Consider the following 23152-nt stretch of genomic DNA (forward strand, 5'->3'; position numbering starts at 1 on the left):
GAAAGTCAAGGTTAAATGATATTGCTAACCACAGGTGTTTAGAACAAGTGACTTGAACACTAGTTTGTTTTACACTTATTCCTTTACTTATTCATCTTTTTTTAGGAGAACCCATCCCCAATTTGTAGATAAACCCGCAGTTACAAAAGATAGCTTCGACACCTCTCGCCACTTCTCCATGGCAACTACTGCCCTCACGGAAACTGTTGGGGAGGAGGGGGGAGGGAAAAAACAAATACTGGTGCTCCCAGGAGCTATAGGTCAGGAGTGAAGGCAGGGGATCAACTGTGCAAAACAGCAATATTTTTTGGAGGAAAGATTCCCAAGCAGGACCACCACCCTGACCCAATACTTTCCTGCCCTAACAGGAAACCTTCCTTTGATTTGCCCTGCCACCTCAGTGCAAATCAAAGATTAATTTGGGTGAACAAGCATCCTATTTTGACAATGGGAATGACTCTGGACTGGCTAAAGCCTTACTAGCCATTGATACATTAACATGACTGAGTTGAAAGCTTCCAACAATCCCTCTTGGGAGTTAGCTACACCGAATAAACAAGGGCTTGGGTTGAGGGAGTAGAAACTCAAGTAAACTTGGAAAAGGGAACATCTGAGGGGTAGGGGAGGGGAAGTGCTTGCAGCCACATGAGAGTGTGCAGTAGGAAAGGAGGCACCAGGGGAACACAGGGGGCAGGGAAGGAACGTGGACCTGATGACCAGCCATGGAGGGACAGCTAAGGAAAAGATGATGGTCCCCTCACTGTATGGACATTTCTGTGGCCATTTACAAAATGACCATTAAGCTCTATTGCAACAAGAGAAGTGCCCGATATTGTGTAGTGAAGAAAGCAAGAGGCGTAAGAAAGAGATGTCAGAGTTTGACAAATGAACTTCATCTAGTTCAATATTTTCAATATTGAAATAGTTCAAGAATATTTCAAAATAGTTCAAGAATATTTCATATTCTTTCCTCTTCCTTCTCGTGGGCTGGAAGGGGACCTGACGGGGGACACTTTGGATTGTGGAGATGAAGCAAACACCCTGTGGTTGGAACAGCAAAAACGTAGAGCCTGGACCCTGCTTTAAGGAGCCGAGCCTCAATACCAACTGAGACTTTAATAAAATAGAGAATTCAGTTTCTACCTGCATAGTTACAGCATAAGTTACTGTTATCTGGGTCCCATGCAATGTGCACCAATGTGCAGCCACCCCTCCTTTTTCCTAACGTATACTTCAGGCACTTCTGCTATTCAAACAGTTTTCCTTCTTATTCTTTAGTTGAAAGAAGCTGTTGTCCACTTCCTACCAATAATTAGTACCAAATAGAGACTATAGCTTATATGTAGGTCACTTTTCGTCAAACTCTAGGCTTGGGCAGCCATAATTCTTTCAAATGTTAAGAACCGAGAGGCCAGACCACAAAGAGTTATATAGATTTTTATTATTTTCCTATTAAAAATTTTTAATCTTGAAATTGGTTAATTTTAAAATAAAAACTAACCATATATTTGTTTTTATACAGTATATACACTGGAGAAATAAATAGTACTCTAAGTGTTAAAAAAAAAAAGCATCATTATATACAACTAAGGCTTCAAGCCAAATGTATAAATACAGGACCCACTGAGGATTTGATTCCCGAGGCTTCCATTCCTAAAAACAGAAGGCAGAAGTAATCAGGAGGCATGGCCAATAACAGAAGCTCCACTTTGGCTAGAAAGCATTCACAGAAGCAACAGAAGAAGAACACAATTTAAGAAAACACCTTGAACTAAGACTTGACTGGTTACGTCTTCAAAAGTTTGGCATTGAAAATTACACAACTTTGGCACAACACAGGTTAAAACAACATCTTTCGAAAAACCTAAGTACAAAGAAAAACCACTCTTCTCCCCAATTTGACATCACACCTCCTTCCAAATAAATCTCGTCCATAAAAGGCCCAACCTCTTATTCTCCTGGCTATATACTAATATAAGGGTTTATGGTTTAATGGATGCCTCCAAAAACCAGCTCCTTGCTTGTCACCTCTGAGGCATATTGGGGTGAAAAGGCTGTAGACATCTTGAGGAAGTTGCAGAAATGAACATACCACGGACTTTGCCTCCAGGAAATCTGGGTCCTCACCAGGCTCCACCACCGACCTGGGATATAAATCTAGGCATGTGGCTGAACCTCATTAAGCCTTCGTGTTGTAAAACAGACATTAGCTGCCTTGCGCTTCTCTTGTGAGTCTCCAGCGAAGTGATGCACATGCAAATCTTTTGAAAAGTATAAACCAGTTTCTCAGATATCGCATATATTCATTTATGTCAAGATCTACAATTGGAGGCTTTTCTAAGTTCAACACAGAGAAGGAGGTGCTATTAGAGCAAGATATTCCACGGAGGAAAAGGCATTCTATTGAATCTTAGCGCCAGCTCTGTTTGACAGGTGCTGGTTTCTGTATGAACAGATACGTATAACAGATATATGATGCCTTCTACCTCCCCAAGCAGAAGAGATTTTGCTCTGAAGCAATCGCATTTGGAGATGGGCCACTGTTCCATCCCCAGCACCACTCTGCTCATTTCCATGCAAGTGATCAAACATGTCGCTCTTACAGGGAGTGTGCACGTTAACTAACAAGAAATAGCTGAAACCACTTCAAGCCTCGGATCCCCGAGGCTTACACCCTGTAGCCCTCCCGGTGTCCATTGTGCCCTTCATCCCATGTATATTCATGGATCATCTAAACTGGAAGGGAGACTAGAAATCCCAACTCCATTAGATTCCAAGTCTGGAAAGGTTTACTAATGCGTCTACTGCCTTGTGCTAATCAAGTTTATAAGTGCTTAATAAACATCTGTCCAATCAAACAATAAGCAACTGGAAAACCAAGACACCCAAAGATGTGTGCTTTAGAGAGTAAGCTGGGGAGCAGGACGGAATGCCTGCAATGTAATGATTATTGATCAATGCAGCCCACCGAACCCCAACAGTGAGGGCCTCGCCACCACCCCACATCTATACACCCCTCCCTCTGGGCAAATGAGATCATGGGTCTGCCATCCTGACACGAGTCAGCTCCCAGTGGAAAGACCTCTCCCCACCATTCAGATCAGGCAGCTGACAGTCCTCCATGCGCTTTCACAAGTGTCCCCTGTCAGGCGAAGCACAGGCTCATCCAGTCACCCAGAAACTAGTGCAGTGTGCGCAGGAGGCCCGGGCGTCCGACCCTTTGCACACAGGTCTGGAGTTAGAGCAATTCTAGAGCGGCAGGAACAGCAGGAACAGCAGCGTATGGTCCCCTCCGGCGAGAAGTCCCAACAGTCATAGGAGGTAAGGTCCTGGGCCCAGCAAACAGTCTCTTGCCAGTGCCTGAGGGTCAAGGCCAAGAGGGGTCCTTCCATCAGGTGGGTCCTCAGCAGTAACTTTCCTCCATGTGTTTGGAAGGCGGGTGTGAGTGGGCCTCACTGGCCCCTCAGGAAAGCTCCACAGTTGGGCTGAAAGGAACCATGTAAGAGATGAGCAATATTTGGCATCCTCACCTGGCTTGCTTGGCAAACGTGCAGCCTGTACTGAGGGTGTGCTCTGTTTGCCACAAGTTCAAGCTTTCTTACACACCTATCACACACACACACACACACACACACACACAAATGCAGGGAAAACTATCCATGATCCTCTTTGCCTTGATCCAGAAATACGAGAGCGACTGTAGGGTGGCAGGAAGGGGGCAAGGCAGAATCCAGAGATCTTGATTCTAGTCTCAGCTACACGAACATGCAATTGAACCTCTTGGAACCTCAGTCTCTTTATCGGCGAATAGGCGAATAGTATCCACATCAGGTGAGAGGATACCGAAGGCATAACCTATGTCTAGGGATTGTCACAACTTCCTAGTGTCGATGCATGACTCAGGCTTCTATCGCCTTATGTTCTTTTGGGGGTAATGACTGGCTTTCTCATTACCAGGATGAGTAAGGTAGGATGTTAGTAGGACGAGGTACTAACATTACATAAGTATCAACATAACATCCTCAGCTGTTACAAAGGTACGGAGCGGAAAAGAAGAAGAAAATGTTTTATCATAAGATATGTTATCATAACAATAATGATAAGAACAGTGATCCTTCCTAGGTGCATACCTTCTACACGGCTATTCTGAGGATCAATGAAATTGATGCATGGGGGAGCACTTTGGAAAGGTAATAATCTGAATACGAACGTAAAGAACTAAAGTTATTATTATAGCAGAATATCCTATGAACCTGCACTAGACTGAGCCATTCGATGGGCAGTTTTCAGAATCCTGCACGTCCTGTGATCACCAAGCTTGTGATCAGGCCGGTGATCCTGAACAGGACACAGAGCAGCCAGGATGAAGCCTGGTCCCCAGGGTTGGCAGAGGGCTCATCACAGGGGCTCTCCGAATGGGTGCAGCTGCTTGATAATTGATACCCAGATCAAAGTGAGGTAATTTATCTAAGTGAACCCCCCATGCTCAAGAAAGAGTACAGACGGGGCGCCTGGGCGGCTCAGTCAGTTGAGCTTCCGACTTCAGCTCAGGTCACGATTTCACATCCTGAATGTTCGAGCCCCATGTCAGTCTCTGTGCTGACAGCTCAGAGCCTGGAACCTGCTTTGGATTCTGTGTCTCCCTCTCTCTCTCTCTCTCTGCTCCTTCCCCCCACTCATGCTCTGTCTCTCTCTCAAAAATAAACATGAAAAAAAAATTTTAATTAAAAAAAAAAGAAAGAGTACGGGCTTTAAAATAAACCAACATCAAATCTTCACTCTACCATTGCCTGCTGGGGGAGCTGGAAAGAGTGACCTAACTTCCCTGAGCCTCAGGGTCCACAACAGTACACAGGGTTAACAGCACCAATGTCATGGGGCTGGTGATACAAGTAAATGAGCTAACATAGAAAAGGCACTAAACACTGGGCACGTGTCGTGTGCTCGGTGTATGGAGGCTGCATTATTATACAGCATCTCAGTTGGGGCAAGTGGTGGAAGCCATCGAGGGGCCCGTCTCCGTCCTCCAGAAGCAGGTGTTTAGGCTCAGAGACTCTGTGATGAATTTCCCTTTTGGATGCACCTGCTGCCTCACACCATGAGATCTGCCTTCCTCAAATCTGAAATAATGGGACTCCGGCATGGGGTCATGGGACACAGAATCAAGACGTGCCTTTTGTCTGGTTCAGTGTCATACACATGAGCACTCCTGCTTCTCCAAAAGGGGGAGAGCTGATCACTATCCCTGACACCCACCCGGGGTTCCAGAAAAACCTAAAAATGGGGATTATACCATGCTCTTCCCCTTTACCTCCCATCTGAGTCCCCACTCCAAACTGGCGCCCAGAAGGAAGCTAGGGGCCCTGGAATCTTCCTGTAGCCCCTGTCACCATGGAGAAGTTCAACCTAAGATGGCCTGACTCCAGCAGGACCATGGTCTGTGAACATCTTGAAGGGGAGTTGGACCAAGGGGCAAAGGGACACAAACGCCCTCCGACACCCTGCATATTCCACGGGTTGGTCTATCTCTTCCCAACAGGTCAGCTTCACGAAAGAGGAGATCTGTATCTGGTCTGTTCACTGCTACATCCCAAGCACCCAGACCCACATCCAGCACATGCTAGGTGACCTGTCTAACAGGTACCGCGTGACCCTATGAGAAAGTCCCTGGTTACCTGGTTTCATTTTTCATTCTCCAGCCATCCCGACACTTGTGAAACCAGAGCTCTTGGCCGGGGGATATGCTGGTGTTGTCAAGGTCTTCCACACAAAAGGTCAACCTAGGAGGAAGAAGAAACCACTAATGTAGCCAAAACTCAAGTGGGGGAGGCACATTGCTGTGCCTTAGCCAGACAGTGCTTTCTGGATCCAAAGTGGACCAAGTGAGGAGAAAAGGGCTTTCATCATGCCACACCTTGACTCAGAATCTTCAGAACCCCTCATTGCTGCTGCCATGTCCCACTCTGACATCTCCTGTGGTTTGGTTCATGCAGCCCTTTGATCACACCTTCCACCTTCTCCTGTCTGTCCATCCAAAAGGCTGCCTGCCTTTCAAGGCATAGCCTCTCTGAAGTCTCCCTGACTGCCCAAGCCCTTGACCTTAATAGAAAAGCATATTGTTTTATAGGTGTTGCCTTTGCTGTTGTCATTCCTATGCACGGCATGGAGTTAATAATAAATGTTTCATCTTATTTTACGCATCATACACTGCCTCGAATTGTTCATGGATTCCTGTATCTGTGGTGGACCGCAGTCTCCTCAAATGGAGGAATTCAATGTACCTCCAGCGGGGTGCTCATAAGCACCCATCAACAAGCATAACTGGATGCAGCTGTGAGTCAGAAAATGCTCAACCAAGGTCGCAGAGAAAAATCACTAGTCTAATAACCATTTCAACTCCAACGTACAGCCAAACCACGTGGGTTACCGCAGCCTCTGTGGTGTGGCGTTCGTATGACCCCACGACTGACAGATGTACGGGATACCTGATCCCGATGCCGATGGGAAGGACGAACGCCACCTGCAGAACAGGTTTAAGAACCTTTACCAGAGGGGCACCTGGGTGGCTCAGTTAAGTGTCCGGCTCTTGGTTTTGGCTCAGGTCATGATCTCACGGTTCATGAGTTCAAGCCCCGCATCAGGCTCTGTGCTGATGGTGCAGAGCCTGCTTGGGATTGTCCCTCCCCCTCTCTGCTCCTTCCCTGCCTGTGCTCTCTCTCTCTCTCTCTCTCTGTCTCCTCCCTCTCTCTCTCTTTCTCAAAATAAATAAATAGACATTTAAAAACAAAAGAACCTTTACCAGAAAGCCCAAATGGCCCATAAACATATAAAGAGGTGAGCCATCTCATCTCAACCAGGAAATTAAAACACGTTAAAGCAACAATAAGGGACCAGTTCACACCCAACAGAATGGCAAGAGTGTCCCCTCCAGTGTAGGTGAGGAGGAAAGGAAAAGGGGGCTCTTACTTTTAGATTGTATTGGTCTAAACACTTTGGACGGAGATTCCATAATATCTAGTCAAGTTGGAGAATACATCTACTGTAACCCAGCGACAGGGGTAGGGTGCAAAGAGGCCTCAGCTCTCCCCAGTTCACAGACTTCTAGACCAGAATCACTCAGACAAGGGACCTCCGCCTCCCTCCCCCTAAGGCCACACTATGCCACAGGCGATGGATGGAAACAGGACACATGAAGAACTGTGATGGAGAAAATACCAGATGAGGTACGAGGAGGGTGGTGCCTGCCTCCTATCATCCCCAGGCTGGCGGTGACCTCCCAGCGGTCTGCAGAAAGATATGGCCGAGGAAACCCTCCTCTTTTGACAAAGGTCCCACGGGCTTCCTTGGCTTCTGCTCAGAAGTTTGCTCAGAGAGTCAAGGCACCATTTTAGGGGATGATACATAAAGGTCTAGAGTTTTCACTCTAAGCCTGAGGTTAAAACTCGTGGGGGAACTGCCAGCTGGCATGGCATAGAGCATTCTCTGTGACTTGACGTCAGGGCCCCACCCCATACCCTTGACTCAGAGCCTTGGAAGGAAGGATATAATGCTCGAAGCGTCCGGGGAAATCAGGGCCTCTTGCAGACCTCAGCCGTGGGGGCTCCGTAGGCCTGATACTCTGGTATGCTCTGCACAGGGGCAAGCGAAGGCTTTGGTTGTGTGGACCCCACAGCAAACAGGTCATCAGGGCAGTGCTCGTAGGGAGCCCCGTCCAGGAGAAGCCCCCCTTCCTCCAAGCCAAGACAAGGTGCGGCAAAAGAAAGGTCGCGAAGCCCTTACCTCCGCTGGGTCTCCCCAGACTTGACCCGGATGCGCCTGATGTTCAGCTGCCGCTCAGAGCTGCGGGGCTGGGACAGGTAGCTGCGAAGCTCCTTCCACAGGTTGTACCAGGACTGAGCTGCCCCCTCCCAGGTGAGTTTGATCTTCAAGAGGTCTCCAAGGTCCTCCTCGGTGTAGACCAGGAAGGTGTTGGTGGCATTCAGCCCGATCTGCTCCACTCTACAAGGGGAGATAGGAGCAGGTCTCACCGCCTGGCCACCTGGAAAACTGTCCCACCGTGTGGGGTGACGCGGTGGTAGCACCTGCCACATGGTGACTGCAGAGAAATGAGCCCACAGACGCTTGCCTCCCTTTGAACTCCCAGCCCCTTCCTGCCTGTCCCCATCATGTGACCCTTGGGGGGACCTGTCCCATCCCATTTATGGAGGTGAGTGTGTGCATACATACCTGGTCCCCCAGCTAGACCCTGAGCCCTGAGAAGCGAGTACTTTGAGGACATTACTTTGCAGTCCCAACATGACTTGGCATGGCGCCTTGTACCTCGTGTGCGCTTAACAAACATATACCGGTCGCCATGTGCCCCTCCCACAGATCATTAGAAACGGTGCAGGGATAACATTTATGTTCCAAATTTCCCAGAGCCCCAGGTGTCAGGCGTTGCCTGAAACGAAGCAACAGCTTCTGTCCAGCTGACCCAGCAGTTTCTCATGCTGCTGACTCATCCTGGAGCATCCTTCCCAGAAAGGGTCTGAGTCAAGGGCTTGGTGGAGACTGTGGACCACAGAGCCACCCAGCCCCTCCCGCAGGCACTCAGGCTGCACTCCCCTGCACTGGCTCGCACGCTCCCACGCTCGCTCATTCTTAGCCGGACTCGTTCTCAGTCCTGAACTCATTAAAGGGAGCCCGGGACTCACATTTCCAAAGGCAGGATCTGGGAGTCTGCGTTGGTGCCATAAAGGGTGACGTAAAAGTTGGGTTCGATGTCTCCCATGTTCTTGTAGCTGAAGATGTGGATTTTCATCTGATAATGGTAAACTGCACAGACAGTGGGACAAAGGCATTTGTGAACTTTGCCGGTCATCTCAGGACACGCTGACCCAAACTGAGTCACTCACAACACTGAGTTTTTAGGGGCTAATGTCCCTTTGGTCCAGCCCAGCCTCCCTCTTGTCATCTTCAGTCCAATGGCATAAGGGATCACCTCAGTATAGGAGGAGCCCCAAACTTGGAGTCCAGCGACTCTTTCGGGGATTCCAACCTAGCAACTTTCTAGCTGTGTGACCTTGAATTAAGAACCAAGGTATTAACCGCTTTGAGCCCCAGCCTCCTCACATGTAAAATACCATCCGCAAAACCCTATGGTTTTCTCACATGTTGTAAAAATGCAAGACCTCATTTTGATGCCCTATCGGTCCTCCCTCAGATTTGCTGTGACGATCATGAGAAAAATACGAAATAGCTTTGCAAAAGTTAATTGCAAAGAAATGACAATTTTCCGTCTCAACACAAATTTAAGATACTGATGTTGCGACCATGGAGTGATGGTTTTCATCACAAAAGGAGTCCTCACCATTTATTTTTAAAGATTGACTTTCCTAGGGCACGCACAACATCGTTGATTTGCAATGATTTGGTTTAATTGTGCCCTGCCACATCTCCTGGGCTGGGACGTGCCCTGCTCCACAACATGGTATTAGACAAAGGGAAAGGACGAAGGTCCCTCCTCAGGACACTGTGGGGACAGAGGGTTACCTCTGAAGGGCATGCCTGCCCGGGTTTTGAGGTACATTTTGCTGTTCCTCTTACTCCTGGTTTTCTTGGCATTGTAGCCAATGCTGTTACAACGGTTCTTGCGGCAGCTGAGACAGATTCCCTTTTTGAAGCGATTTGAGTCCGTGCACTGGAACGCAAAACTCGGCTTGTCCTGATTCACCAGGGAGTCAACAAAGAGGTGTACGGCCCGCTCGTGCTCACATTTCACCACTTCCGTGATTGCTGGGGGAGGGGGGGACGGGCAGGATGAGCCTCTCATCAAATATAGATTGTGCCCTCAAAGCCCACCGAGATGAAGCCATTTGCTCAGAGTCACATGATCGGTTGGTTACGAAGTTAGGAGCGTAACTGGGATTTCCATGCCCACGGTGCGTCCTATCTCTTGTAACCGGAAGCTACAGCCAACAGCCCGGTAAATCCCAGGACCTTAGGAAAAATTTGACAAAGCCACCCCCACCCCCTCCTCAGTAACACTACTAGTCTTAAGGAATGCCAGCATCTGACATTGGTCCTTGCTGGACCTCCAAGCTTTGCAGGGGCTACTTGAATATTATCACATTGGGAGAGGGCTACAGTCTTAAGACTGAATGACAGGGCGGGACATCCAAAGGGCGGAGCATCAGAGTAGAGGGAGCCAATAGGGGCCAAGACTTAGCAATACAGCCGAGACCAGAGGGAGTGAGAAAATGGGAAATCCAGAAAGGGGTTGGTCACTCCAGCCACACATGGGTTTCGGCAGCAGATTCAGTTCAATCCAAGTCTGCTGGGAACAGGCTCAGGCATCCAGAAGGTAAATCGTAAGTGAATGGAGACCTCATCTTGGTTTTAATTCTTTAAAATGTCACAAAAAATTAAATTATAGAGCATCCATGCTGTAGAATATTGTACAGCCTTTAAAAAGAATAAGCGGAGGGGGGGGGGACGGGGGGCGCCTGGGTGGCTCAGTTAAGCATCGGACTCTCGATTTCAGCTCGGGTCATGATCTCGTGGGTTCGTGGGTTTGAGCCCCGAACTGGGCTCTGCATAGACAGTGTGGGGCCTGGATGGGATTCTCTCTCTCCCTCTCTCTGCCCCTCCCCTGCTCACTTGCCTCCCCCCTCTCAAAATAAATAAATAAATGTAAAAATACCTTTCTTTTAAAATAAAAAGAATAAGATAAGTAAATCTATGTGTTCTGATGTTTAAGAATATTCACTATATATATTATATAAGTATAATATAATATAATACTATTATTATAATATAGTGACTATATAAATATTATAGTGACCGAAAAAGGAAAATTACAGGACAATGTGATTTTAAAAATATAATCTTACACACACACATACACACACACACAAATGAATTTGCAAAGAAAAAAGACCAGGAGGATACACACAAAATTGTTCATACTGCCTACCTTTAAAGAGTAAAAGAGGCAGCTGGAGGAAGAGTTGCTCTAGGCGATTCTACAGTGCTTTTCCCAGCAGATATATATTCCTTTTCTTATAAAAAGAAATTAACCAATAACAACTGGGACCTCAGTGCATGAGAGGGCAAAGCAGAAGCCAACAGATGGCTGTTAGTAGACCTGCAGGAAGATAAACTGCACACGGGATTGGCCGCCTCCGTGGGGGGAGTGGGCATCGCAAAATGAACATTGTTGGGAGTACTACGTGCTCTGGCTGACTTAGGAGATGTGATAACCGAGTCAAACCACTGTATGAAGCAGAAAGTAAGGAACTCACTTCCATACGCAATTGACCCCAAGACATCATTGAGTCCACAGCCCGGCTGGAAATCACCCCCGTTGGGGTAGATGTCGATGTGGCCCACGGGCATCTGAATTCCGATGCTCAAGCCGAAGGAACGTGTGTAGGTGTGGAGGACATCCACAAAGTCCGCGTCGTCGGGGGACAGCCTCCTGTGGATGTCCACCCCTTCAAACAGCGGCCCGGCAGGATCCAAACCTACAGCAGAAGAGCAAGCCAAGAGCAGCTGCATCGGGTGTGCAAAGTCCTGGAGTCTTGATTGAAAAGTAAATCTAAGTGTGCACAGAGAAGCCACCCTCAGAGCCAAGCCCCGTAAATCTGGAACCGTGGGATGCCTGCGGTTGGAGGAACTTTTGCTTTCTTCTGAAGCCTTCACCTATCCTGACAACTCAACTGAGTCACAATGACATACAGCTCCAAGGAACCACAGACTGTCAGAACCGGAGCACTCCTAGAAAGAACTCGGGCTGGCTGTGGCTGAACTAAGCCAGCCGTCCTATCTATTCTGCCACTGGGAGCCTTCTGCAGCCTTAATGTAGCAGCCCCTTTACAGAATAACTAAACTACCTGCATCTTCTGGAGGGAGGACTCAGTTTCCCCAAACCGAGCTATTTGCATTTGGACTTCCTTTTCCCCTTCCTTTAGTTATGAATCAGGCCCAAAGGTGGATCGATGAGATTGAGGCAACGTGGGGGGGGGGGGGGAGCGGACACGAGATACACTGAGGATCCATATCCCAGGCCTCCAAATTCCTCTGTTTTGCAGCAAGAAGGAGAAATCTTTTTGCCCGCAAACTTTCCGCATTAGGCAGACAAGCGGCAATGTAGAGAGAATCGGTTCTCACATTTGAAACAGCACAAATATCTCTGGGAGCTTGTTGAAAATTCAAATTCTACCATGTAGCTATAGAAAACTCTGGAAGGACACACAAGCCCCTGGCTACCTGTGTGTATGTGTGTTGGGCGAGACGGCAGGGAAGGGAACCGAGCAGATGGTAGCAACAATAAAAGACTTTCACCATCTTTTAATTTTGGAACCGCATGAATGTAAAACCATTAAAAAAAAAAAAGGAATTTGCAAAGCATGAAATGCAGATTCCCCAGCCCCGTAGAGATCCTGACTGGCAAGCACCCCCAGGTGATGCTGAAAGGAGGTGAACCAGAGTGGAAAAAACTTCTCCCACCTTCAGCATCATCAATAAAATTAAACCTGAACGTCGTAATCCATACAGCGCATGTGAGATATTAAGAGATTAAGCGCTCATCAGCGTAAATACCAGCTGCTGTTGCCAAGCTCGAGTAATTATGGGAGCCAAGTTCATGCCCGCATAGAAGGCTTTCCGCCCTATGGACACAGAGAGAGGACCTGGAAAAAGCTGAGAATACAGTGCACTATAAGTGGTGGTGGGGGGGGGGGTCGGTTGAGCCTGGAACAGGGGTGCCCAGCTAGGTGTAATTTTGCTCCTAAGGGGACACTTGGCAATGTCTGGAGACACTTTTGGTTGTCGCGGTTGCGGGGGGGAGAAGGACGAGGACGAGAAGCCGCTAGCATCTAGTGGGCAGAGGCCAGGGTGGCTGATAAACATCCAGCAATGCTCAGGTCAGCTCCCACAACAAAGCATTAACAGTGCTGAGGTCGAGGCACCCTGATCTAGAAACACCACGTGGGAGAGGAGTTTAGACGGAGAACATAGTCGTTAAAGGAGGAGATGGGCAAAAGAACCCACCAGATCCCAGCGCAGTAGAACCAGGGAGCACCCTGTGAGGCCTGACGGGGGTGATTTTAAGCCAAGCAATAGGCCAAGCTATTGGCTGGAGCGGACGGTAAGCTTATGAAATCCGTCACTCACGAGAGCTGTGGCGGCTGGTGGAAGCAAGCGGGCTCCAGAAGAAGTTGAAATAAATGCATATGCATGGCCAAGGCAGAAAAGAAGCCCGAGCTGCCTGGCGGTTCATCCCCAGCCCAGGGCCCTCAAGAAGGATGGTACAAAAGCGGTGACCCCCCGGCACAGCCCACGATGACTCATTTCAGAGGCTGCCAAGGGCTACAGGACTGACACAGGCAGCCTCCCCCTGCCTCTTGCTATGTTTTCTGGAAGGAAAGAGAGAGAGAGAGGGAGGAACATTCTGCTTTGCAACCAATACAAGAGAGGGGCTCTTCGCCTGATGTGAACAAAAGTCTCCACCAGACGGTCAGTGCCATGGAAACCAAGCTGTGCTGTAGGAATGCAGGCAGCTGACAGGGCTTCTCGAAAGGATGGCTGGGGGGGCAGGCTGAGCCTTCACCCACCCAGACTGACCCAGCCTGACACAGAGCCAGGGCTCACAGACTCTGGGGAAAAGTGGTACGATTTACTTTTTTTTAACTAGGGATGGGAGGGAGAGCTTGTCCCCTCCAAAAAAAGAAAAGGTGGAGAGCCAGCCCTTCTTCCATTCAGTCAGACACCTTCCAAGATGTTCCGTCCAGCAAATGGAAACCACACACGCACACACGCCCGGGAAAGCCTCTGCACTCATCTGGCAAGGCAGGTCCCGCTCGGTTCCCACTGCTGGTTTATCTTCACCAACCAAGAAGAGGCAGTGTGGCACAGTGGCCAGGGCAGGCTCTGCAACCCGACAGCCTGGGTCTGAATCCTGGCTCTGCTACTAAGGGTGTAAAATGTTGCACTTGTCATTTAAGCACTGGTTCCTACTACCCCATCCGCAAAATGAAGCCAAAGGGCCCCCTTTGCCCCACCGCAGCGTGTCTTGGAGAAATAAATAAACATTAAAAAATTTAAGAAAAAGAGAGAGAAGTATATGACCTCTTTCCTAGTGAGGCACAGAATTCTCTCAAAAGCCCAAGAAGGTAAAACCCTGGCAAACCCCCGTCCACAGCCCTAACCCAAGCAAGACTAGGGTTCAGGTGTCTCCCTGCTGGCCTCTGCATAGCAGCATCATGGACCTTAGGACCCCACGCGAGCTACAGTCTGGTCCTTCTACCAGTTGGAACCACGTGGTTCCCAGACCCAGGGGAAGTCTGCGGACTGAGCGAGAAGAACATCCATGCCCCTCCCCCACACCAGACATGCACAACAGCACCCGTCAGGTGAGCCACGTGCCCTCTTGAGGTGCTGCTGGGCAACTGGACAGAGGGTACTTCTTCCCGCAGGGCTCACTCAGGCCCCTGCCCGCAGAGAAGGGCTGGAGGAGAGGACCATGCTTGGGACACGCAGGCCCCATGCTGCGTGCAGACAGCACGGAGCACTGATTAGCATTCGGTCAGCAAAGCCCCCATCTCAGCAGCTGCCACCCAAAGAGGCAGGGGGAAAGAACTGGAAAACTCTTCCCCAGCTCATTGCAGCTTTAGAAAGAGAATAAGGAAAGATCTGCAACCTGTCCTTGCTGCCCATGACCCTGGGCTGGCGGGGAGGGGGAGGGGTGGCTGGGGATTTGAATGAGCTGCAGTCTGAACATGGCTGGCCTGGTTCTGCAGCATCAGGCCTCTCACTGGGGGCCAGGAGGAGTCCTTCGGACCATGGAACCCAGAGCGGCTCACAGCCCAACAGTGCTGTGCCAGCAACAGGTTAACGAGCAGTCCTGTGCGGCCACACGATCACTGTCCGCCTGGATGATTAGGCCCCACAGTCTTGGTAAACAAAAATGAGGCTCTCAAGCTGTGCTAAATCAAGGAATTGGATCTAAAGGAGAGTGTGTGTATACGTGTGTGTGTGTGTGTGTGTGTGTGTGTGTATACCTTAGACTGAAGCCCAGGGATGATTTGAGGTGAGCCAATAAAATTTTACAAATATCCATATATATTTAAATCTACCCCACTTGCTTGCTGCTAAAACCTGAAATTCTCCCTTTACTAAATTATTTATTAGCTAAGGACTCCCTTCTTCCCAAGTCCTGTTTTAAAATAAAAATACTGCCAGGAAAGAAATTGATCAAATCTTTCCTTCGAGGTGAGCAGCTGGGCCTTGGTACCTCGGAGGTGAGAGGGAAGCTGGGAGTGAAGACAAAAAGAATTCTGGAAGGAAGATAAAGGTTTAGGACAACAAATCTGCCATTAACTTCAGCCTAGGGGTAGCTCTGTTTACAGATTTGAGGAAGCATAAAAATGGGAAGGAAAATCTTTCACACTTTTTAAATCATTAAATGATTTAATCCAAACACACATCAAAAGCTCAGCAAGAAGGGAAACCCAATTTTTTGTTGACAACCTGGGTGCCAATATCAGAAAGCCCTCTTTTTTTTTTAATTTTTTTAACGTTTATTTATTTTTGAAAGAGAGAGACAGAAAACGAGCAGGGGAGGGGCAGAGAGAGAGGGAGACACAGAATCCAAAGCAGGCTCCAGGCCCTGAGCTGTCGGCCCAGAGCCCATCGTGGGGCTTGAAACCACAAACCATGAAATCACGACCTGAGCCGAAGTCAGATGCTTCACCGACTGAGCCACCAGGCCCCTAAGCCCTCTTTTTTTTTTTTTAATGGTTATTTATTTATTTTGAGAGAGAGAGAGAAAGAGGACCATGAGTGGGGGAGGGACAGAAAGGAGGAAGAGGAGAGAATCTCAAGCGGCACATTCTAACAGATAATTATCACTAATAAATGTGCCAGCTAAACATTGGAAAGAGGCTCTTGGTGGATGAAACAGAAATAAGGCAGAATTCAAACTCGACTCCACCACCCGTTCATTTCCCTTGAAGGTCCTAAGCATCACTGGTGGAGAAAAGAGTGAGCCTCAAAGGCTGATAGGTCAGGACCCACTGCGGTTCTGTACTTTTCAGTTATTAGCTGTTTGCCTCTCGGTGTTTCCTTGCCTGTCAGACCCGGCCAGCGGTTTTCAAAAGTGGGTCCCTGGTGCTCTGGGATCCTGACCTTTCTCTGGGGATGGGGAAGGCCCAAGAGCAAAGCTAACACTACCCACCATATATCCAGCTTCGACCAGAAACAATCCCTTCTGTCTGTTTCATTATCAGGGTCCCACACAAGCTCAACTTGAAAGAGGGATTCTGTGACTGAAACGAACGCTTGAAAGCTCTGGATTCCATATCCCCCGGTCCCTTCCAAAGCTAACCCTGTATGGCTCCCTCCATGCTGCCTCTTTGGGAACACTCCAGTTCAGAAAAGCCAGCTTGGCCAAGGAGCCGGGGGAGCTCGGGGGTCAGCTGTCAGCGCAGGAAGCAGACCCTACCTGTGATTCTGCCCAGCGTGCCTTTCACGAAGTTGCCAGCATACCCTGCCACGTGGGCTCCAAGGCTGTAGCCGATCAAGTGAACATTCCCAAGAGAAAAATCATCCTTCTCCTGCAGAAAACCACAAAAGTGTGTGAGCACAGCCAGTGGTCCCGAGCCCACTGGGTCACCAACCATTCAATGGAGACGAGGAAGAGCCACGGGAACCAGGGGCAGAGACTTCCCAGGGCATGGCCCTCATTGCCGGCAATGAGACAGGGAAGGGACATAGCCAGGTGAGGGGAAGGCAAAAGGACTTTGTGCCACTTTAAATGCCAAGCGCTGGGGGCAGGGTGGAGGTTATGACTAGAAACCACATACCTGACCCTTTGGCTACGTTCCCATTCTCTCTGGCACTGCAGGAGGTGGGGGTGGCCATGTGGAAATCAAAGCCACCAGACTCACTGGAGACTAAGTGCCAGCCACAGCCTGCAGCAGCCTACTCTTTCCTCGCTTCTTAGGCCCCAGGAGCTGCCGATCTGCTCACCACAAGCCCACCCAGGACCCCAGAGCTGAAGCACCATACCCTGAGAGGGCACTTCCTGGCAGGGGTGCCGAGGTGGGACTTTGGTCCCACAGCTCAGACACCAAGCTCTACAAAACGACCTAGGCAGAAAAATGAGGTAATGCTAGAGTACCCCTGACCAGATGCTGCCAGAATTCATCAGATTTCAGGGACAAAAGGAAAGTCAGGCTGGAATTGCCCAGATAATGGGGTCACTTTGCCAGCGCACCCTTGCCCCCAGGAAAGTCTGTGATCTCAGGCAAATCATTAACCTATAGAGAGTGAATCTAAGACCTCAAGACATATTTTCCACACTTAATATTTTAAGTGTGGCATTAGGCTGCATTTTGGGGGAACCAACCCTCTCCTCACCCCTGAGGACAGCCACCCTTCAGAGGCAAGGAGCAGACTCCAGGAAGTTTTTTTATTCCCAATATGAGGGCATCAGCTAGTAACAACCCATAAGGCAGATTTTCTTCCGGCGAATCAAAGAACAGAAAAGAATCCAGAGATATATCAATAACTGAAAAGCTTTCCCAAAGCGCCAGCCTTCAAGTATTTCAAGCATACTTAATTCAGTAAAAATTTGCATCCCAGAGGTATTCTCAGAAGCCTGAAGTTCACTGGAACACAGTCTGAACTGTGTTTCTTAAGAAGGTTCAGGTTCAAGATCCTGCTCTTAAAAGCACTTACCTGCAGCCAGTCGAGCATCCTTGCAACACTGTGTCCCACCACCCTCGTGTTATTGACCGCGTCTGTGTAGAGCTGGTGGGCCAGGGGAAGCCAGTCAACCACCACAACATTGGCTTCTTTCTCTCTCATCTGCAGGGCGGACACAAGCTTGTATAGCCAATTTTCAAACATGCCACTCATCTGCAAAGAACAAAGGACACTTTTAAAAATTCTCCTTGTCGTTTCAGGAATCCTGATGAATATAGGAATTCAGTTCCATGACCCTCTCCCCAGCCAATTCCAGAACGTTTCGCAATAGCTGCTCAGGCACCAGACATTTGTACCTGAGCAGGGCCCGCCACAGACAGGACTGCTGCATGAGTGTTTGTCTTCCATTGCTCTTTATATCTTTTTTTTTTCCCATCAGAATTTTCATAGCTGGTGTCTTAGGCTGCTACCCACTGTCCAACAGGACCATTACGAGATAAACATTGGTGGCGATACTGGCCTGAGTTTAGCCTGAGTCCCTGTCACAGACAAGCAAGAGGCCTCAAAGGCAGGTAGAAAGGGTAACCCTGTAGAATTAGCTCTTCTCTTGGAGACGCAAGGACACGCGGTCTCCTAGGCGGATGCAGAGTTAACAAATGACCCCTTCCTACAACCGATCTCTGCCATCCCTCTTGACCCCAGAGTAGGGAAGATCTGTCCCTGGAATCCCAAATTAGAACTCAGAACACATTTTCCCACAGAAACAAAGTTATAAATAGTGACTAGTCCAGTTGTAAACCTATCACATGTACATTATTAGATAAATAGGTTTTCTGTGCGTGGCCTGGGAACCCAAACGCCGTTTACAATCCTGCCTCTATGGGAAAAAAGCTCTTCCAGTTCCAGATTACAAAAGAACTTTCTGGAATGCAACCCATTTGGAAGTTGCAGGCAGTTTGTATTTGCATTTTGACAGGGGGGCTTAAAAAGGTTCAATTGCATGATTCTAATTGTAGGCTGTGGGATAAGCATGGATAGACAAGCCCCTGACCACCTCTTCAGTCACATTAGGTAGATAGGCGCCCCCACCCACAAGGCCTGACCCCAGCAGTTGGTGATAGACCTAAAGACCCAGAAAGCATGTAACGGATATGAATTTCTCATCATTAAAAGAAGGAATGTCCCCCCCTCAATTAGCCCAGGCAGAAACCTGCTCACTTAATAGTGTCATTTTCCTACAGACCATCATTATAGGAATGAATAAACCCCTCGCTGGTCAAAAGCTTCTAAAGCTGAGCGTTAAAGCCCTTTTTGTTGAAGTTTTGTCATGGCCTTTCAATGTGAATTGCTCAGCTAGGGCGCATAAAGAGCCCCAGTGCCTTTAAACGGAGCCATCTCTATGCAAACAGGAGGGCACCATGCCAACGGCGGCCAGCGATCTGGGCCAGCTGGCTCTTCATAGACTCTCGGAGCCAGTCAAGTTGCTGCAGTTCAGCTCAGCTCTTAGGGAGGGATGGCCCCCTCGAGGCAGTGGTTGACCAATGTAATTAAGTGTAATTAGAGGGCCCCTTAAGAGCCGGTGGAACTGGGCCGCTGCCTTCAGGAGAGCCACTTTCTGAAAGCCCGCTGCGTGCCAGCATTAAATACCACCCTGCTGGCATCCATATAGCCCCCTCAGCGAAGTGCCCATTACATTCTTCACAGCTGTCTGAAACACAAGCAGCCCACAAGAAAAGAGAGAGAGCAAGAGACAGTAGAATCTGGAAGCACCAGCCTTCTTTTTAATTGACCAAAACAAAGGCAACCAAATCTTGTGTCAAGCTGCCGAGCTCCCTCCACTGGGCTCACCGTCCATCCGTGAATGATGAAAAAGGTTTTGGCTGTCATGTTGAAGCCACAGTCTTCCAAGGGCTGGTTGTGGCCGAGGGAGAGGTAGCATCCTTCGTGTTCTGAGTCCCCAGAGGTGCGGAGGTTAAATCTCACAAGAGGTTTGGCAACAATCTGTACATTCCTGGGCGTACGGAGCTCATCTGGGGGAAAGAAACAGAGCGTGGGTGCATCTAGTAGGCTCGGGTAGTTAGAGATCTGGAGTCTAGTTCTAGTTCAATCTTGAGCACATTACCTAATCCTCTGGGTTTCAGCTTTTATACCTGCTGAATGTTTTCTCATTTCCCGGAAGAGTTGCAAAGATATTATAAAGGGACATCTCAGAATTTAAGAATATTAAGCCATCGGTACTAATTACTGTGACTCTGAAATAAATAGGTTCTCTTACCTCTCTTTCCTCTTCCCTACCAAAACGAGTTCTCCTTCCTATGCTCAAGTGGCTACTTTTAGAGAGTATGCGTCCTCGATTCTTTTCCTGAAATGCTGGGGACAAGCCGAGTTTCAAAATTCAGCACTTTTCAGATTTTAGAAAGGCATCGTGGCACATAAGCCACACAGTACATGACATCCCCAGTAGGGTCTGGGGGCATTCCCCAGTAATCAAACACACTAAAATTTCTGCAGGGAAGTACGAAACTACTCACGCTCAAGGGCAGAAGTCAAGTCTATCGATAGCCTCGTGTCAGTTCTGATCAGTTTTTGCTGCCAGAGGAGTTCAGGGCCGGTGAGGCCAAGTCTCGCTGCCAAACAAATTACCAAACAAATTTTCCAATTTTGAGAGATTCTGGATTTTGGAATTTAGAGTAAGAAGCCATCCGCTATCATACAATGGGCTTCCTCCAGCGTTGCCAGCTAGATTCCAGTACTTACTTCAAACACCTCCTGCGTCAGGGCTCTCGCAGTGCTAAACATGGGCCAGACGTTCTTTAAGTTTGTTAAAGAAGTGACTGAGCCATGAGGAAATTCATAAAAGCAGCAAAATCGTAACTTTCACGCATACAGTGCCCTTATGCCCTTTTAACACGAAGCACTGTCATCACCACATTATTATGGACAGTCATAAAGGAACCCCATCCAGCATTCTTTCAGCCATCCAGGAAACTACCTCTTGATAACAGGCTGGGAAATTAGAAAAATCAAACTCTCCTGTCACCCAGAAATCAAGGGAAAAAATACCAATGACCAAACCAGGAGCTTCATTATTCCCAGAGTGGGGGGGGGGGCAAAGGCATCATGGAAAGAGACAGCAAAACAGTAGAGAAGGTGGTGGTGAAGAGGGCAGTGGGGGAGGAAAAGAATACACCAGATGTACAAAGGGTAAGGTTCCAGAAAATGCAACTAAATATACATGAGCAGACCTCGGGTTTAACTGCCATTAAAGTAATGAACAAAGCCCCAACCAGCAGAAATTTGAACCATGGACAAAATAGTCTCCCTCCCCAGTTATCACCCAGATAGCTACTCACAGAGACCAGATGGGGAATTCTAGGAGAAAAGGAGAGAAGTCTGCTGGCTTCCTGGGACAGATTTGTGGATAAACCCACATACTGACATAAAAGTTCCACCTTAGCATCCGGCCTTTTCTGACCCCAGAGTTCTCCGGCTTCATTCAGAGTGCTCCAGCCTGGGGCACTTCAACCTCTGGGACTTTGTGATTATTCTTACCCATGTGCTCTCATGGCTCATTCTCTCACCTCCTTCGGTTCCTTGCTCCGTGGTCAACTTCTCAGTGAGGGAAACCAGACCACAGATTAAAACTGTGCCACCTTCTCCCCCAGCACCCTGTTCCTTCCTCCTCTGCTTACTTTTCTCCCACCGAGTATCATTATATATCTTAATTAGTTCTGCCGTCTGTCTTCCCACCACTGAAATGCAAGCTCCGTGAGGCAGGGGTCTTCATCTGTCTTGTTCCACATCACATCCCCTGATCCTAGAACAGTGCCTGGCACTGAGCAGCCATACTTTCTCGACTGAGAGAATGGCCCACAAATATTCGGAATCACAGAACACGTGAAACGGAAGGAGTGTTACCGATTTACAGGACAGGAGCTAGAGACCTGACCTACCCCAGGTCCCAGTTCCAGTTAGCATTGGAACATGTTAAGTAAAGCAAGGCTTTCCCATTCATTCAAATTACCCCTCCCACAAGTACATAAACTGACATGGACCAGCATCGTTGGCCCAACCTCGGCAGACTAGAAGAAGGTGAAATAATGGGGTGGAGTTTGGGAGATCTCCCTTCTCCACTGCTTCGCTAATAGATTGGGCACCCGGATGGGTGATCCTACCCTCACTCCACCAGGGCAAGGCTTCCTCTGATGAAAGGAATTCGGAAGAAAAGCTAGCAGCTACAAGGAGGAAGGTGAAGAGAGGTAGGAAGAGGAAGAGCGGGGGTGGGAAAGGGTGTTGGGGAGGAGGAGGCTGGCAACCTGGGGGAATCGGCCCAGCAGCTTCTGGGCACAAGTTACTCACCAAACGCTCTCCGCAAGCGCTAATCACACCAGAGCCAGCTACCCGTGCTGCCCAACTTTGCCAACACCTACACCCAGACTAGAAGGAAGGGCACCAAGCCACTTAGCTCTAACAACCTTCTCGCCTCGCAAAGGACACGGTTAAAGAGCAGCCGGCAGCCGACTCGGCTGGCTGGACAGCACCGATCCAGGGAATCTTATCAAGGAAGGGGGTGGGGCGAGAGGGTGAGCGCGGGCCAGCGCACACGCTCGCCTGCGGCTTCTCGGATGCGTTGCTGGGGATGTGCACGCCCGGAGCGCCAAGAAACAAGTGAACTGCAAGGCTGATTGAGGAAGAGCGAATGGGCAGTGGGAAAGGAAAGAGGATTTCGCAGGCACCGGGACGGGCTGGAAAAGCGTCGGCGAGACAGAGAGGGGGCATGGCCCGGAGAAGCTGGGGTGGGGGGTGGGTAATAAGGGTAAGTGCACGTTACCTTGCAGCCGTCCCTCCGGACCGGGGGGTGTGGGGCTTCCCGCCGCAAAGCAACAATGGACGCTCCAGAGGCAGAGCAGAGGAACGGAGTTTCGCATCCTTCCCCGCCACACCCCCTCTCCCGAAACAGGACTGAAAAGAAGAAGAAGAGGAAGAAGACCTCTCGGGGTTTCCAGCAGTCCGCGCTGGTAAGACCCGAAGTGGGCAGCCCTCTCTCGCCCAGGGAGAGAGCGGTGGCCTTAGCCAGCTGAAGGTGAAGGTGGAGGGGAAAACTTGGCTAAAGTGAGCCGTGAGGAGGGGACGGGAATATGAAGGGGCTTGAACTAGAGGTGCCTTCACCCGGGCCGCCCGCCCGCCGGGGAAGCCAGGACTCGCCGCTGTCACTCCTGGAGCTCCCGACGAGGTAGTTTTTAAAGTATGGGAGTCATCTGACCCATCGCCAGATGGTGATTTGCATAATTTATTCCCGTCCCCGGACTCTGATTGGTTACACCTTCGCTGACGCCGGAACCTAGGCTCCCCAAAGTTTGAATGAAGGCGCCGCACACACCCACCGCGTGGACGCGCGCCTCGCGCCCAGCCCCGCCCGCCCTGCTGGCAGCCGAGCTTCCACCACCCCACTTCCTGCTAGTGT

The 23152-nt window shown here is 49.2% G+C and overlaps 1 protein-coding gene across 1 annotated transcript; it reads right to left on the reverse strand.

The window, feature by feature from the left end:
• Positions 1–1421: 1421 nt before the first annotated feature.
• LIPG (lipase G, endothelial type) lies at positions 1422–22905 on the reverse strand. Its single transcript, XM_030336886.2, has 10 exons — positions 22520–22905; positions 19537–19718; positions 17722–17901; positions 16484–16595; positions 11283–11504; positions 9532–9774; positions 8694–8814; positions 7780–7998; positions 5676–5780; positions 1422–3485 (listed from the first exon to the last, which is right to left on the reverse strand). The coding sequence occupies exons 1-10, from the start codon at positions 22614–22616 to the stop codon at positions 3464–3466; spliced, it is 1503 nt and encodes a 500-aa protein (XP_030192746.1). The 5' UTR covers positions 22617–22905; the 3' UTR covers positions 1422–3463.
• Positions 22906–23152: the final 247 nt, after the last annotated feature.

Source organism: Lynx canadensis, chromosome D3 (assembly GCF_007474595.2).
Source record: "Lynx canadensis isolate LIC74 chromosome D3, mLynCan4.pri.v2, whole genome shotgun sequence".
Lineage (NCBI taxonomy): Eukaryota > Metazoa > Chordata > Mammalia > Carnivora > Felidae > Lynx > Lynx canadensis.

Bases quoted from the DNA above. Each gene is read 5' to 3' on its own strand.
- LIPG (XM_030336886.2), bottom strand. From the start codon at position 22,616: ATGCGAAACTCCGTTCCTCTGCTCTGCCTCTGGAGCGTCCATTGTTGC. The intron at 11,505-16,483 runs GTAGGGTCTGCT...CTTCTGCTGTAG, and splicing joins CACGCTGGGCAGAATCACAG to GTTTGGATCCTGCCGGGCCG. The intron at 7,999-8,693 runs GTGAGTCCCGGG...CTCCCCTTGTAG, and splicing joins CAGATCCTGCCTTTGGAAAT to AGTGGAGCAGATCGGGCTGA.